At 41.2% G+C, this 17692-nt stretch overlaps 1 protein-coding gene across 1 annotated transcript; it reads right to left on the bottom strand.

Annotated features, from left to right (window-relative positions):
- On the bottom strand, nt 1-15544 carry ercc6 (excision repair cross-complementation group 6). The gene is made up of 22 exons (XM_008291385.1): nt 15467-15544; nt 14750-14955; nt 14415-14643; nt 13982-14102; nt 13750-13867; nt 11863-12568; nt 10318-10449; nt 9483-9641; nt 8456-8591; nt 8001-8171; nt 7605-7781; nt 6230-6346; nt 5703-5798; nt 4691-4909; nt 4100-4210; nt 3516-3635; nt 3175-3269; nt 2540-2685; nt 1807-2400; nt 1537-1705; nt 1372-1450; nt 1-1276 (listed from the first exon to the last, which is right to left on the bottom strand). Exons 2-22 carry the CDS (start codon nt 14943-14945, stop codon nt 818-820), a joined length of 4350 nt encoding a protein of 1449 aa, XP_008289607.1. The 5' UTR covers nt 14946-14955; nt 15467-15544; the 3' UTR covers nt 1-817.
- Between the last annotated feature and the right edge of the window lie 2148 nt (nt 15545-17692).

Below are 17692 nucleotides of genomic sequence, written 5' to 3'. Positions count from 1 at the left end.
GGCTGTTACAGAGGTTTATTGCAAACAATATATGCAAGACAATGCATCACATTTTTTTTTTCTATAAAACATTGCGACCAATTAACATTTTTTTTGGTCAATTTATCACATATAATTGACGTAGCTTATTCCAACATATTTTGAACTAACACAATCCCACCTCCACAGTGTACCGGAAAAGTCAGTCATTACAAAATCTAACAAACCCTACGGTGAGTTCTTATTTACAAAATGACACTCTACTCCCCGATTAAACTTTATAAAAGTACAGTACAAAATCGGACCAAGTGAGGCTGTTACATTACACATTTTAGAAGCAAAGAACACATATCTCTGAGCATTGCCATTACTTTCCAGCAGACAAAAAACAAAAGAATTCAAGTATAATCAGGTGCAAACAATGAACCGAAATGGAAGAAATTGCAATAATGCTTGAACAAACAAGCCCAAAACTCAAATCAACTCACATTGCAGCAGAAATAAATTAGACAGTGGAAAAGAATTACCCTTCAAAGCGTAGTTAACTGATAATTAGCTGATAATGTATTACTTTATCAGTAAACCCAATACTCCATTGTACAGCAAAATGGCTTTTCTAATATATGGTCCTCCCAGAACAAACTGTAATGATGTTAAATTATCCATTTTGATTTTGTGTGTATCAGACAGATATCTCACATTGACAGAAGACAACAAACAGTAACAAAAACAAGTTAACATAAAGATATTGTGGGCTTGATCTTGACAGACCAGTAGATAAGTATTCAAATATGAATCACAGCTAATAGTCATTCCTCTGCTTTCGTCAACACTTCTCTCAGCGAAAGTGCTGCTTCAGTTTCCAGGTGCCCTCCTGACCAGAGGTCCTATGAAAGTCACAGATGCTCCTGAGCAGCTCTCTGAAGACAGGCGCCTGCTCCTGGGTCAGTCTTGGTTTAAAGTACTCCAGTACTTCCTGGGTGGTGGCCTGTCCGTCCACATTCGCCTGGAAGGCCACGAAGTTGCGCAGATCCACCAGCAGCTCGTCATGCTCTGTGGGCGGAGCAGGAGGGAGGCTCGTTCCTGGAGCTACGGAGCCACCCTCCTCCTCCGCCTCCTCTTCTTCTTCGTCTCTGTGTCTGGAGGGTATGTTGAGGTGATTACGGGCTTTCATCTTGGCCAGCAAAGAGGAGGAGGACAGTGGGGCGGAGTTTGAGTCACTATCTCCTGCCTCTCCGCTGAAATGAGCTCCTGAACCAGGTTTCTTTGACACAGACTGCTTTACAATCTCAGCATCCTAAACAGAGAAATCAATTAATATACACAACATGGCAACACAAATTCTAAATGCCTGCCATAACTTATGTAATTTCATATGAACACTGCAGTTACCTTGCATTTGCTCGGAGTGGGGACAGACGGAGCAGAAGGTGAAACTAAGAGAGAATTCTTCTTTTGTCCAAAACGTTTCCTGACAGAGCCAAAAAGGAGAAAAATTATGATATTTGTTTTGAATGAGGTAAATGAAGCTCAGTGTGTCAGTGTGAGCCTACGTACCTTGCAGGAGGAGGAGGTGGTTTATTGAAGGGAAGCCTGCACTGCTGCCGAGAAACCTTTAGAGCTTTAAGGGCATCTTTAGCCACCCTGTTGGCTTCTGCCTCCACAAGAACATAGTCAGGGTTGGATGACTCCATGATGGTGTCATGCTGCATCACGCTGTGGATACCTGAACAAGATCATGAAAAACATCAACAAAGCAGCTTCCGGTTTCAGGAGACTTACTGAAAAAACATGTCAGATATTACAGATGGGGTTAAAAAAGCCTACCGGACTTCTTGAAGAGCTTCGCCAAGACGTAATCATCTGATTTTTCCTGGTCCTCTGTTGTGTTTTCTTCGCTGTCTGCCTTGTTATAGGTCCTTTTCTTTACTAAATGAGAGATGCGGCGGCCCTCGAATCTAGCATCGTGGGAGTGTTTGCGTTTCTTCTGTTTATGTTTGTCCAGGTCAGCTGAGTCACAGTGCTTTCTTTTTTCTCTGTGTTTCTGTGGACTAGTCAGGGCAGAGTCTTTGTCCCTATGTTGGCTATAGCTTGGTGAGTTTGAATTTTTGTGTGCTGGTTTGGCTGCATCCCAGTTTCTGTTATTATTTTGTCCTGTATTCTGTATATTTGCTGAAATATTTGGCACAACATCCACACCGTTTTGGTTGGTGCTTTGACTGTCCATCGGGATATTTAGTTTACCGCATGGAGAGGCGTTTCCATCTCTTGCAGGGATGTCTGTCGAGGAGTGCTTGCTGTCTGCGCCTGTTTGATTCAAGTTTGCTGAGGAGTATTTATGTGCATGGCTGCCATGGTTTACAGTGTGTGATGGCTTTGGCCTGTGAGGTTTCTTGGGTGCTTTGACATCAGAGCCTGTACCTGTTTGTGGATAAAAACAAAACTTGTCAGGTGAATTCTCTCACACCTATTTTTGAAAAAGACTCAGGTACGTGCTCAATTAAATGTTTCTCTGGTGGGAACAAAATGCACAAACAAACAAAAAGGAAAATCTGCAGACCTGCAAATATGGCACTGGTCTCAGTCCCCTGAGCTTTATCAGGGTCAGCTAGAGTGAAGAGCTCATAGACGTCATTAGACTTGAAGAACCGTCTTTGTTTCGGATCCTTCAGAACACGATTGGTGAGAAACTGTTTGAAGATTTGCCTGATTTACAACAGACAGAATACAGAATTAGATACTTGTAAGTAATTTGCTATTTTAACTCAGTAGGCACTCCCGATCCTCTGTCACCACAGAGTAGTTTGGCTGATGGATGAGAAAATTAACCTCACTGCTGTAGGTATCAAAATAGAATCCCTGCAGTTCTTGCTTTTTGAAAGCACTTTACAGGCACAAACCAAACAGAGCAACAGTTTAGAAGTCCTCAATTGGCCATTTAATAATGCAGGAAAGCTTTTCAATTACTGGGAACCGGGATAGCGCAAGTAGTAATACAGCAGTGATGTAAGCAATTAGTCATGTCATTACCAATATGCATGAATGTGAAAAATCAATGGAAAGACAACTAAAATGGAAGATTGGGTGAGAGAAAGCCAACAGAGGATTTTTAAATCTGTAGTTCTATGAGCTGTACAATTAAATATCATGCCTGAAGAAGTACTTACAGCCATACATAAAAATATAAAGTCTGACCTGTGGTAAATTTTCTCTTCAATGGTCCCTGCAGTCAGCAGCCTATAGATTGTTACTTGCTGCTTTTGACCGATCCTCCACGCTCGTTCCCGAGCCTATGAACACCATAATACAGTTAATTAAATGAGTAAGGTGGGACAGTCATACACTGTTAGAATATTCTAAGTGAACATTGAAGCAAGTAAACTTGGGGGCAAGAACTGTAAAAAGCAAGCATGAGCCATTATCTAAAAATAGGTAATTTCATCAGAAAATGTGTGTAGCTTTAACAATAAGACTGACATGAGAAATAATGCACCTAGTAAATGTTTGATTTGAATTATTTTATGTGCGTGTCTAACCTGTGTGTCGGTACTGGGGTTCCAGTCTGGGTCATAAATGATAACTCTGTTGGCTCCAGTCAGATTGACTCCCAGACCTCCGACTTTAGTGGTCAACAAGAAGATAAAAATGGATTTGTCCTGTAACAAAGAAAGGCAAAGGAAAAAAATGCTGGTGATTAATGAACATCAAGTACACAGTTTTATACTGAGAGTGATAATCACTGTGGCGTATAATAATATAACAATTTTCATTACTAAATTGAAAATATTTGACTTAAAAGACAATCCGCTGTTTGCTCCTAAGAAACCCTACTTAAAGAGAATAAAATAGCTCAATCTAAACAGAATAAAATTTGACTTACTATTAGATATAACACATTCAGTCCTAATAAGTTTTGAAGACACACATTCTGCTCTAATGCCTCATGATATTTTCGCATCTTACACACCCATAAAATAGGTTACTTCCACTCTGAAGAACAGATTGTTATCAATTAGTGTTTCCACCTCAGGGTGAGCAGGGTTCCACTGAAGCATTCTGTCCCTCAGGACAGGATTTTCATGGGAAACACTCAGAGCCATTAGGGATGACTAATCCTTACCTCGTTGTAGCGAGCGATGAGCGGCTGTCGAGAAGCTATTGTGGTCGTGCCATCCATTTTCAGATACGAGTAGTCATTCTCCCTTACAAACACCTCCAAGATGTCCAACATCTGGAAATGTGGGAGATGATAAAAAAAGAGCAATGAGACACAAGAGAAAAGGAAGACAATGAGAGGAGGCAGAGACAGGGAAAAAGGGGCTGAGGTTTGGATTATCTCTAAAAGGATTAGAGCAGATTAATATTACATGGACAGAGATACCGACAGGGAGGGTCTCAGGTTCCCTCTGAGGGATAATCTCATTGGTATTGACTGCAACAGCTGGGGCCTCTATCACATATACACTCTCTCTCTCTCTCCATCTCTCTATCTCACTCACAAACTTTCAGACACATGACTTGTATGTAGCCAGCAGCACATACATAGAAATTACATCACAATTCAAGATATGATAAGTTGCCTATACAAAAATACACCTGAGAGCATTAACACAAACTGTCTAATAAAGTATTATCATATTATATTATATAATACACGTTGGCAGCTATTTTTGCAAAGTGATCAGAAAGTCAAGAGTATCGTGTTCCTAACCTGTCTAGACTGAGTGAAGAGCAGGACCCTGTGGCCCTGTTTGAACCAGAGACGCAGCAGTGACTCCACCACTATCAGCTTGCCCGAGCGTTTCCAAAAGCCAAAGTGTTCCTCTTCAGTTAGCTGGTCTTCAGGGATTCCCCTCAGTATCCGGGGCCCGCCTGAGAGAAGGTCTGGGTGGTTACATATCTTACGGAGTGCTATCAAACCTGAGAATACCTAAACAGCACCAAAAGAAAAAGGGGAAAAAAGGGTTCTCAGACATATTTTGTTCATGAACACAAACTTGGTGACAAAACTTGTGTAAAACATTGATGGATTTTACTGCATTTCACAGTGTTGCACCTTTAAACAAATAAACACATTTACTTTAGTCTACAGGAATGAGTTGCATAATTTATTTACGGACAATAAAGGCTGTGTATCTTGATGAAGGCCCAACGGTCACTGCATTAGTAATGGTGGTTAATGGACTGAGAGTGACCACTGTATACGTCTATAAGAGCGTGTGCGTGCGTGCGTGTGTGTGTATGTGTGTGTGTGCGTATACAATCTGTGGTCACCCCTGGCTCTCCAACCACGTCCATTTGGTCAGTGGTGATAAATGGTAGAGTCTTTCTCTCAAGGGTCTGGCTAATGTGAGAAGAACAACTGCACAGCCTTCTTACAGTGAGCATCTTAAAGAACACTAAAGTTAAACTAGAGGGGGTTTAACGAAATTTACATGGCACAATAATTTGAATTCCACGGATGCCACTTCAAGGTGGGGATCTTTAAATGTACCATGTACCCAAAATACCCACAAATGCCTGTAAGTGAGAAAGATGAACTGAAATTCATCAATTAGGTGGGTAAATAATGAATAAGGCAAGTCTTATTCCTGGAAGTCTTCTCCTCGACCATGAGTTTTGCCCTCCTTATGCTTGTATTGTGTGTCAAAAAAAAGAGCCCAAATGGAAAAAGCGTCTAACAAAGACAGAGAACCCGTTTTAACTATGAAAGCGAGGCTTACCTGCATGTCCCCATTTAGTATTTGGTAAACTTCTTTGGAATCTAAGAAGCTCTGATACACCTGCCGCTGTTCTTCTGTTAATCTACAAAACAGAACCTACAGGCACAAACACAGAGGACAGCGTTAGAGAGCGTAATGAGCAGTGAACGTCCACTTTAAAGCCCCTTGATGAAGTGAGTGTGTGAGAAGAGAAATTAGAGGGAAGCAATGTGTTTTTTGAAGCCAATGCTGTCCCAAGGGACTGACTTAATGAGCTGAAGTGGACTGAGAAGTCAACCAGCGTCAGCCACGAGGACAGACCAGAGACCGGCCACCTTAATGAATACCTGCTTCTTTTACTTTACTAGGACTTTATTAGCTGGCTTCACCTGACAAGGGCCATGCACATTCATCAAATACTCCTTAGACATGGCACAAAGAGTCACATCCAATCAGATAAACATCTCCCCTGTTAAGAGAACCAGGCATTACAGGATGTTCAATACTTAGACAGAGCAGGGTCAAATGACTTAGAGTATGATGAATACCTGTTCATTTTTGTCAGGTAGGGAGAGGTTGGCCTTGACATCTGCCTTCATTCTTCTGAGGAGGTAAGGATTTATGGTGTCCCTCAGCACACACGCACACTTGAATGCCGTCTGGACCTGAAGTTCACAACAGTTAAACCTTTTAGAAAAAACAAACCGCTTGAAAACAAAGGCAGCCTTCAGTTCAGCACGTCAAACAAACATTACCAGTCACACACCTGTCAGTGTTCATGGTTCCTGAGGCATGACTGACGTTTAGCTGCTCTTTCTGCTCTCTCTTATCACCTCCCTCATGTTGTTGTCCCTCTCAGCTGTACGAGCCATTAAACATTGATCAGAGTGCTGTTGGTCTCGAGGGACAGAGCCCTCCTCTTCCATCAGTACTACTGGCCAGCTCCATTGGAAAAAGAGGGGGAGTTTGAGAAACACTTGGTCCCACCCCACGCTAGAAGCACCACTGCAAACGGCCTGCTACACCTTATCTGAAGTCAGTGCTAAAAGCCAGTTAGCCTTTTAAACATTAACTCACTAGGGGTCGACAGAGGGATCAAAGACACCCCCAACAAAGCTGAAGGGGACAAAAACATGGCGGGAATTAGGGCTCAATGGAGGTCAGAGTGGAAAACAAGAAGAGGGCAGCAGATGATCCGGTGATCTAAAAGCTGCTGACTGGATTCACATGGGGGTGCAAGTGCATGCTTAAGTAATGGATCCCATATCCACATGCTCATAAAGCCCCACCCCAAACACATATGTTTTTACATACACCTAGCTGTACATACATACACTTTATGTATCATCTGAGGGCCTGCTTTGCTGCACTGAGAATTTCGAGAAGAGGATAAGGCAGCAGAGCTTTGCCCTCTCTGACCATTTAATAACATTAATAATTAGTAAAGGTTTTTATTATCGACAGCGGAAGAAGCATCAATAGCCGGCTTAAATAATTAAATCTATACAGTCAGTGGGTTATTAACGATTGGACACTAATGACAAAGGGCTACAATTTAGCTCACTGGCTCTCTACTTTAGCCTCTCCCTCTCTCACACACACTAGGGATGTACTGAAGTTCCTTTGCAAGGCCCTGCATTATCCTGAACTGCACTTAATGGCTCTGTTGTTCCACTATCTCTCCTTCTTACCTGCTTCCATCTCGCTCTCCAACATTGAGAATATATGCATGTGTGTGACTAGTGTTGTCAAATGACACCTTCATTGCTCCCTCCTTATGGTACAGTTACAGTTTAATTATAGGGTTGCTGGATAACCTTGGCTACCTCTTGAAATATCAGTTGCATACAATTACAAGGAAAATGACTGAGGAACAGAATTTAGACAAATCCTAACTGTGCATTTGTAGTTGTGTTCATGTACCTGCACAGGTGAGGCATTGCTGTATCCTCCCATGGTAATTGGCACAGAGAACTGCTCCATGAAGACAGGCAATGTCCCCAGTTTGCCAGGGAAGACAAAGTCAAATAGGGACCACAGCTCCTTCAAATTGTTCTGCATAGGTGAACCTGACAGGATGAACCTGTGAGGAGTGCGAAACTAGAGAGGAGAAAGGACGATTCTTAGTTGTACATTTCAACTCAAGAATTACTGCAGAAACAACTACTTCTAAAAGAAGAAAAATAAGTTCTCATGGTGAACACATCAAAAGAAAGATGCAGGAAGACGTAAGTCTACAAAACTTTAAAAGAATGCATCACAATTTCAAATCATAATGACATTTATGTGCAATTACGTGTGTCTCTGTGTGAAAAATACCTGTTTGCAGGCAGTGGTAACTCCAGCATTTGGATTTCTGATTTTATGGCCTTCATCAAGTATAATGTAGTGCCAGTCGTAGCGCTGTAGGGTGTCCTGCATATTCCTCACAGCTGAATACGAGGTAATCAGGATACCATGACACAATGCTATTTCTGGAATCAGCTTTTCCTACAACAGACAAAAACAAAAAAACAGAGACACAAACAGTCAAGGTCGTTGTCAGTGCAAGTACTAACTATCTCTAGTTGCCTGTATTTCAAAGAGTGTCCAAACAGGGAAACTGCCTCCATATGGCTGAACAGAGAGAGGAAGAGGGGATAAGGTTAGGAGGTAATGCTGTATAAACAGACCTCTAGTGCCCCCCAGAGGAAAAACAGACCCTGTAGAAAACGTCCTCGCTAAATTATGAATATAAAGATGCAAAACACACACAGGGACAAGTCCACATCTACCTTGTTGCTAGTAAAGGAGCCAGTTTCATGTAGAACTGCCACTCTGAAAGGTGGCCACCAGGTGTGAAACTCCTTCACCCACTGATGCATGACTGTAGCCGGGCACACAATGACTGTCGGACCCAGTCCAGCATACCTACAACCAAACACACACAGTAGAGACAAGTTTAATCCCAAACCTGTGATTAAGATGGGGAAACAAAGGAACTTGGTTCATTTAACTTTGGGTAACCTCAGCAAATTCTATTAGCAAATTACAGTCATCATTTCTATGTCAAATAATGGAAAATAAAGCTTTCCCAATAAGTATAATAAAGTGCTTGGCTTGCATGTACAATGTGTGATGCATTCACATAAGGGAATGAGAGAAAGCTGAGTGCTGTGTACAATAACACAACAAAATGATCCAACTACAAAGTCTTGCTCTACTTCTCTAGTCAATCTCTGCACCCAACAAATGAATCAAAGTGCACAGACATATCCTCAGCTCCTCTGTCAAGATTTACAAGAACTTTGTCAAACACACACACGCACGCACAAACAAACACACACAAAGATACACTAATGGGCTGGTATGAACCTTTGCCTGGTGGAAGCTATTGATACTGGGCCATAATTGAGTTTGCAAGCAATCAATTTGTGGGCGTCTATAGCAGACAAAGTATTGACCATCAGGGAAGCTCCACCTACTAAATGCATGAGTGTCGTTTGCGCAGTAAAACCAGATTATCTCCTTCATGTTTTCTGTGGCTGATTTGTTGTCCCACACCTGCTCCACCCCCACTTTATGAGTCTAAAATTCATTTTAAGTGTTCATGAGGACACACAGTCCCACACAAGCACACACAGAGTGTCAGTGTTCTCTCTGATGTCTGCAGTAAGAAAGTGAAGAGTCTGATAATTGAAACATGTTTAATAATTCAGATGAACACTCTCAAGCAGAAATCCCCCTAATCAAATATTCATACCATACAGACACACAGTCTCTGGACACAGTTTGTTTGTGTGTGTTTGTGTGTGTGTATACCTGTAGTTGGACCCTCTAGTTCTCAGTTTGCTGTAGCTCAGTCCGGCCAGAAAGCTGATGACCTGGATGGTTTTACCCAATCCCATCTCATCTCCCAGGATGCCTCCTGCCTGCTGACAGTGGAGTTCCCACAACCACCGCACACCTGTCTGCTGGTACCTAAAAATATGATACACACATACATAAATAAGTTTAAACACCTGCATGTCACAGCGACTTTGGGCATTTAAATTAACAGACAAGAAAGGGTGGCCTGGCAATCATATTGTATTTAAACTGAAATCCGGTTCATTTATGCTCATCAGTGAGCATACACACTACTGAAGTGTCAGACTAAATTACACAATAACTACCAGCTAGAGGAATGATGAACAATCTGAGAAATTATGACTGTACTTGCAAGCCAGAAGTATTTTTTTCTACAGTGACTATTACTAAATCAATGCAAAAAGCACATATTAAATTGACAAATATTATGTTTTCAGAAAGACTAAGCTAATTGATACCACCATGATGTTTCTTTAACAGTTTTGAAGCAACAGACGGACAGAATGTTGTTGTTTGTTTGTTTTTGTTTTTTTAAACAGTGACGACTAGTGACCTTGCAGTAAACAAATTAAGTTTATGGCTTATTGATCACATAATCTCTGGTTATTCACAATTTGAGGGCAAAGGTCTTTCAGAACAGTGGGGGTGATTAAGAGCATAAAGTAGACAAATAAGATAAGCTTTCATTCAATTGCTATCGCTTCCTTATTGGCAAGACAACCTTTAGAACATGTACTAATATATGACATAATACTCTATGATAGTCAATGTTTCAAACTGAACTTACTTGTAAAGTTTTTTCCAGAGGAAACCAGGAACTTTGAAGCCTTCGTCAAATTCTGCATCACTGTCATCTGTAAGCTCCTCACCTCTTTCTCTCTTCTCCTCCCTTTCTCGAAGCCGCTGCCGCTTCCATCTCCTAGTACAAAAATAAATATATATCTATGAAGTGTTAGTTTACATAAATAGGAAAATAGATTTCCCTATTTTAGTGGGGATTTTGGGGGAATCAAACAATATAAGTAAGGCAAGGAAATGAAGATTTGCTTCATCTTTCGGCCGTCAAAAAATTGACAGCTGAAAAAGTCAGTTTAAACTTTTTGTGATTAATAGTGTGTGATACATGTAAAATTAAAAATAATTTTGTAATCCAAGCTGAAAGAAATATTTGAACAGCACACAGTTTCTTCTTGGATTTCTCTGACTATAAGCGCATGCCTTGTAAGAGATTAGTAACCTGTCCAGAGTGCACGCTGCCTTTCTGTTCTTGCAGAAATAGTTTCTGCAACATGCAGCCCCAGACAGGACAAGTGGATATAGATAATGGATACTAGGATGTTCTATCTGACCTCTTGCACTGTGCTATTTATTTTAAGACTTGTCTACATAGGTGTATGGATAGCAAATGTTTTGAGTTGTGGGTATTTCCCTTGAGTGGTGGAACATCTACAGCAAAAAGGAAATGTAAAGGAGAACAGTTTTAATAGTGCAGGAGAGAGGGCAGTTAGAGGCACAGTCGTCGCACAGCAAATGAAGATTGATACAGACAATTAGTAGTGCGAGTTCCCCAGAAAGGTGTGAGGTGCAGAGGATAAGAATCCATCTTCATTTGGGCCTGGTCCTGTCACCCTGCCACAAAACTGGTCCTTTAGCTGGGCCTGGGAGACCACACTCTCTAATTAAGTCAAGACTAAGCATTGGTTCAGTTAATTACACTTTTCTGCCCCCACTCCAACCCCCACCCAACTACAAATACCGCCCGCTCTAATAATATCATTCCTCACATAAGCTAGCCTCACCATCCATGCCGTGTCTATGCTGTTGAATTGACATTCAGTCACTATAGTGTAGAAAAAGGACACATGCCAACACAATTTATTTGGCAGCTATAAATATGAAATCTCATTAGGGCTGCTCTTCCATTAATTTGAGCATTAGAGTGAGTGAGTGTATAAAACCATGTGCAGGAGGATAATTAGGCCAGTGTGAGAGCAGAGAGAGAAGAAGAGCAGGGAGTGAATTTGCTTAGTCAAGAAACAGCTGCCAATCTCATCTGGGATTAACTCTCTTTCTGCACTATGGAGCCAGCAAAAACCAACTGCTTTTCTCCTTAAGTAAAAGGAATAACAATAGCACATTTGCACCACTGCCATTACAAATGTGATGCAAAGTAAAAAGCTCAATCTGGCGTTTGTTGAGCATGTCATTTGCAGGCGTGGATTTCTGCACGCTCTTTAGACGAAAACTGATAAAACTTTTGCACCTTTACATCCAACCATAAATTCAACTGCAAGTTTCTAGCAGCATATACATTTAAAGCGCAGGATCATACCTTATTCTTTGCCTGTAGTACTCCACGTCTCCATCATCTTTGACTCGTTTGGCTTTACCGTTGTCATCCTCGTCTTCATCTGAGCTCTCAGGGCAATATTCTTCCTCGCTGTCTTTTCTCTTAACTTTCTTCCGCCCTCTCCCTTCAGCTTTTCTCTTATATGGTTTCAACTCATACTCTTCATCATCATCCTCCCCAAAGCCCTCTTCCATGGCTTCTCTCTCCTCTTGGTCAGGATCTATTAATTCCTCACTGGGCAGGTACTCTGACCCCTCGCTGTCTGTCTCCTCTCCTTCAACATGGCGCTTCTTCCTTGGCTTTGGGAGCTGTGGCTCAGCCTTGGGCCGAGCTTTAGGATGAGCTTTCAAAGCAGTTATCTGCAGCTTTCGCATGCGCTTCTTCAGTTTTTTATCTTTGGACGAGGATCCAGTTCTTTTGGTTTTCTCCTCATTAGGGTCCAGTCCAGAGCGTCTCTTCTTCTTTAGAAGAGGGACTTTCTTCCTCTCCGTAGCCAATTTGGCTTGGTCTGCCAAGTACTGATCAAAGGCAGAATTCTCAGCGAGCATCAATTTTCGGGGCTCCTTCTTTACCTCTTTCTGCGGAATTCGGGTTCCAAAAGGAGTCATGTGACCTTTCCGGATAAGCTCCTCCCATTCAGTCTCCTGAGCTGGCATGAGCATGCTGCCCAGTGTGGACGGTCCGGCTTCTGGTACATGGCACACAAATGCAGAATTAGATACAGAAACAGCCTATTATCAAATCTTGACACACACAGTTTTCTTAAGCAACAATAACACTATAGAGCAATGTTTGATTAGCAAATCTTTTGTTTGTATTCTTCTTATTGGTCCTGATGTGCATGCCTCCAAAAACAATTTAAAAGGTTTAGGATGATCAGTTTGTGTTTTATGAAGAAGAAAACACTCCACCGTGTACCTTCATATTTGCTTGTTTAAGCTGCTAATAATAATGAAACTGGTGTGCAGGAAATTAAATTATAAATCAGTACTGACTCACATTTGGTGCCATTTACAATTCAGTGTCATTAAATGTGCTGTTTGTCTGACCAACAGTCCAAAACCTTCTACAAATATTTGCCGTATTATAGTAGCAATTATGATACAATAGAACATATAACCACAACATTTTGGGCATTTTCCTTGCAAAATGTGTTAAAATAGACAATGATTAATTCTCTTTTCAGCAACTAATCTACTAATTTACTAGCTGTTGCAGATCTAGGTTTATGAAGCAAAACTGTAGTAGATATTGTTATTACAGCAGCAAATGAACATTAAAAAATATCTACTGACAGCAGCTTTGCGTTTGGTATTTCATATCACAGTTGTTAGATTTTCACATTGGACAACATCTTTCACTTATGACGCACCAATCAAACAGGAGCAAACAGATCCCAAAAGGTGGTGCAAAACAGTAAATAGTGTTGTGTTGCTACATAGAGAATGTAGAGAATTTTCAAATACTAAATACATAGTAGTCACAAGAAAAGCACAAGTAGATATCCGTACATTTTGCACAGATCTGTGACATAGATGTTGATGGGTGTGCCAAGGGTGAAACCTGCTGAAGGTGTAACATAAATGGATATCCTGTTATTCCAAACACCCATTACTACACTGTGAAGTGTTTTTTTTTTTTTTACTGACCCAACAATTTCTTATGGAATGAATGTCATGGAATAGCTTTCTTATCCACAACAACTTTAACTGCTATTATTGTTTCCATTTCTGCTTAATTTGCGACACAGCAGCATGATCCTGGTTTGATATCATCTACAGACGGCAGGGACTCAGCCTTATCTGAGTCAGCACCAATTCCTCCCAATGAAACACAATGAAAAGCAGGTTAAAAATTGAGATACATCACCTTCCTCTTCATCATCATCCTCTGCCAACAGCTCAGCTTCCACCCTTTGAGTGTCCTCCTGTCCCAGAATGGCCTGAAGTCGCCTTTGTTTGGCTCTGATTTTCTTCAGCTGTTTCTCCTGAATGAAAAAATGTCATTATCTTCACCGTCACTGTCAATAATATGTTATTATAACATTATCATGTAAACCATATTGTTTTAATTTCACAGCTTGTCATATTTAGTCTTTTACCTTATTTTCTTTCTGTCGTTTGACAGATTCAATCTTCCTGCTGATGTCTTTGCTGGAGGCTGCATAGGGAGAAAGCTGCTCGATAATCTTGTTGATCTGTTTTAGAGACACTGTCACGGACCTGAAATACAGTAAAAAGTAGAGTAAGATTTAGCCACCCTTTTAAGGTTTACTGTAATTTTAAAATAAAAACAATGTTGAAAATAAAGATACTGGAGGGACAGGAAGAACGTTTTTTCAGTATTTTCTTCATTGATGCTTGAAACTATTTTAGAATTTTTATTTAGCACTTAAACTGAACAGTTATCTACTACAAAAACATCCAAGCGTGATCATCTACATTTGAGCAAAAAAAAATATGATTTAATTGAAGCTTTCACATGGATAATTTAGCATAACGTGTCCCAAATTATTTGCGGTTATTGCCCTTTACCTGACATCATCCAGCACAGACTGGTATTCCTTCTCAGCTTCAACTTTCGCTGCAGCCTGACTGGCCTCCTGGATAGCCTCATCCACTTGCTGCAGAACCCCTTGCTCAAGAACGTCCTGGTCATACACAGCCACCCCAAGGCCCTGCAGTTCATCAGCCCCAGAACTGGCAGAGGATGCTTGAATGCGCTGTCGGTCGATCTGCAGCAGGGCTCCAGACTTCTTGCCAACTTAAATGCAACAGTATATTAAATTACTTTGTGTTTGTCATGATAAATCCTTTGATAAGTCAGCTTTCACTCTCCATCCTTTCTCTCAACATGTTGCATAGCTCACCACTGTTGTTCTCCCCAGGTCCAGTGTTAGCAGGATATGCAGCAGCAGCTTCAGAGCCCTGACTGTTTTCTGGGAAAGTGCAGACCGCTGAGATCCTCGTAGCTCCATCCTCCTCTGTCCCTCCCGGCGTTAGGGCAGCACTAGCCGGGCTGGAGAGAGAGGAGGGCACCTGGTCCTCTGTACCTTCTACAGGCATAGTGATGGAGCTGCCAACAGAGTCAGAGGAACAGAAAATTCAGAGGTCAAGCTCTCACAGAGCTTTATAAATGATGTAACGTTGACTAAATACAGTTATTGTAAATTATCTTATTACTGTCTTAGAAGTGTTCACTATAAACGTTATATAACACTTGCTTGTAACGTTAGCTCACTCAGCATAACGGGCTTTATTTTCGTGTAAAGGATTAAAAATTGAAAGAAGAGAAAACATTACATACGACTCTTGTTCTAAGCGAAGAATGAGCCGCAATAAAAGTTAAAACATCGACGTGAAGTTGAAAGAAACGTTAAATTCTCTCACAGGCGTCCATTGTTTACGTGGCTAGGCTAACCTGCTAAGCTAACAGAGAGCCGAACACCATCAGCTGTTCTGCTTTGTGGACTGGTGACACTTTAAACTACCAGTAGGCTAAAACACATCTCCTCATCAGGGGATAACTGTGGTACCAGCGTTGTCTGGATAAAGCTGCCGAAGCGACAAAGACAGAAAATACTCACAAAACGTGCAGTTACACAACATCACTGCCTTGGTTCATGTCTTGTCGCCTGCCAAGCTGGCTGCTGGCTTCCGGCTCTGTGGTCAACGAGTCTCTTGCTGTAGAGCGCCCTCTGCTGGTTCACCCGCCGCAGGAGCGCTCTGCCTCTAGGTGGCGCCACAAAACCACTTATTTTAGTGGAGAACTAACAGCGTCAGTGTCATTTCAGACACTTGTGTTGCTATACCTCCATTAGATTTTGGTTTAGAGTTTACTTATAATACATTTTATATGTTTTTAGAGCTGGTGAAAAATTGTGTTTTCACATAAACGTCTTACCTCTGAGACTAATTTGTTGCTTGAGTTCACTGGAAATACAACAACCACAGAATTTGGACACAGACAAAACTGTTTCCAGCAGATCTAAGTGGTAAAGTGGCTCCAGCAGTGAGGGAAAAAGTGAAAAATGTTTAGATGAGTGTGGCACCAAGGCTCAGAAAGTTCCTGTAAGTGTACAAAATTCAGATGTATCCATATTTCCGACTAAAAATACAGTTTTGGATGACATTTCAGCAACTTTTGAGGCCTCTAACACCGGTGTGGCAAATATAGCACACACAATGGTGATGTGGACTCATTTGTGCTAAGAGGTTACATATTGTCATCATATGCGCAGTTACAAGTTGCCTCTAAGTTGTCTTTACAGTGAGATTTGACAAAAAATTATTGTGAGGTTATTTTGCCTTTCGAAATGTTCCCATTGAAGTGAGGGCTGAACAGAGAAACTGATGATAATTTGACACATCACAATAAATGCTGTTTTTATTGAGACACATCATGGCGAGTGCTGTACAAACAAGACAAGTGAAAACATGGCATCGATGCTGTACTAAAAGCAACAAAGGAAAACAATGTAAAAGAGTCGTCATTCATTGGAGGATTCACATATCATTTACCTGAGAAAGTGAATACTCAAAAGACTTTTCGATGTCTCTCTTGATTTTAATATTATTTTTGTCCTCGTTGTACCTGGAGCTGGGATGGCTGAAAAAACATATGATACTGGCACTCAAAAGTTATCATCAGATGGAGGCCTCTTGAACAATGCAGCTGAACCACGTGGGTGCGTAACCTTGTCTCTTCAATCTTCAACGATGCAGCAACATATTTCTTGAATTCTGTCTAAATTGACACAGATTGACCCAACAGTGGAGGAACCATAAACCAGGAGGAACTCACTGAACCACTGAAATGTGCTGGTCTGGACCACATTTTAACATGCTGCCCATTGTATTTGTTTTTTGCATAATCAGCTTGGGAAGCAGTTATATGCATGTATCCACTCAGACCCAGTGCAGCCAGACCTTGCAGAATGGCATTGTACTATAAGTCACTCCAAACCTCAAAACTTCTCCTCTTCTAGAAAGCATCAGTCTCTTTTAATGTAATTGCTTTTCAAAGGTTTTGGGAAAGCCTGCACTTCATGGATGTCACAAACGTGAGCATTGCCAAGTATTTGCATCTCAGAGGAAGTTTATTTCCAGTGTCTTGCAACAATAAATGAAGGACTTAATTAAAATATCCTCTCCGCCTTGCAGTGCGGTGCCTGAGCAGCAGCCAGTAATTTTTCCAAGCAATGTTATTTGTCTAAACAAACATATCTATATAGGGATAGATATTGCTGTCACCCTTGGCTCATGAAGTGTAGGAGGATGGAGACACTGGTCTAATTTAGTTGCTTCGTTGGTATATGTGGGTCACCTTTAGTGGAAACTCTCCAGAGACACTGGAGGGGTTTTGTATTTAAAAAAGTCCTGAACCAAAAGGAAAGTGTGTCACAGTAAGACCTTGTAGTTTAATTAGTAAAAGACCTGCAGTGTACAGAGCTCTGATCAGGTAGCGCACAGACACAGTGTTTTCTTTGTTGGGTTGTGGATACATACGCCCACAGATAGAAGTCAGAATAAGTAAATAAACTATAAAGCTGCTGATAAATCACTCATGGTGGGAAATGAACTGATACATTCATGCAATGTTGTAACTGTACGGTTGAGCTGCAGAGTGGAATGTAAACCTCTCGTCCCTCCATCTTTTATGTATTTAACCACCGCTTAACATCCTTCATCACAGAGAGAGGAGCGAATATGTCTTGTGCACATCCTAATTTAGGTAAAGTTCAGCTGTTTAAAGTTAGCTGATGGACCACACCGAGCTCACAGGATTTCGTGGGTGGTAAAACTGTTCAACG

This window comes from Stegastes partitus, unplaced genomic scaffold, assembly GCF_000690725.1.
Source record: "Stegastes partitus isolate 25-593 unplaced genomic scaffold, Stegastes_partitus-1.0.2 Scaffold741, whole genome shotgun sequence".
NCBI classification, from domain to species: Eukaryota; Metazoa; Chordata; class Actinopteri; family Pomacentridae; genus Stegastes; species Stegastes partitus.
This window is presented reverse-complemented; position numbering and strand designations above follow the sequence as displayed.

What these genes read in the sequence shown, in the direction of transcription:
- ercc6 (XM_008291385.1), bottom strand. Translation starts at nt 14,945, where the DNA reads ATGCCTGTAGAAGGTACAGAGGACCAGGTGCCCTCCTCTCTCTCCAGC. An exon ending in AACGACAGAAAGAAAATAAG is followed by an intron (nt 13,868 to 13,981) that starts GTAAAAGACTAA and finishes TTTTTCATTCAG; the next exon opens with GAGAAACAGCTGAAGAAAAT. An exon ending in GCAATGCCTCACCTGTGCAG is followed by an intron (nt 6,347 to 7,604) that starts GTACATGAACAC and finishes TGTGAACTTCAG; the next exon opens with GTCCAGACGGCATTCAAGTG.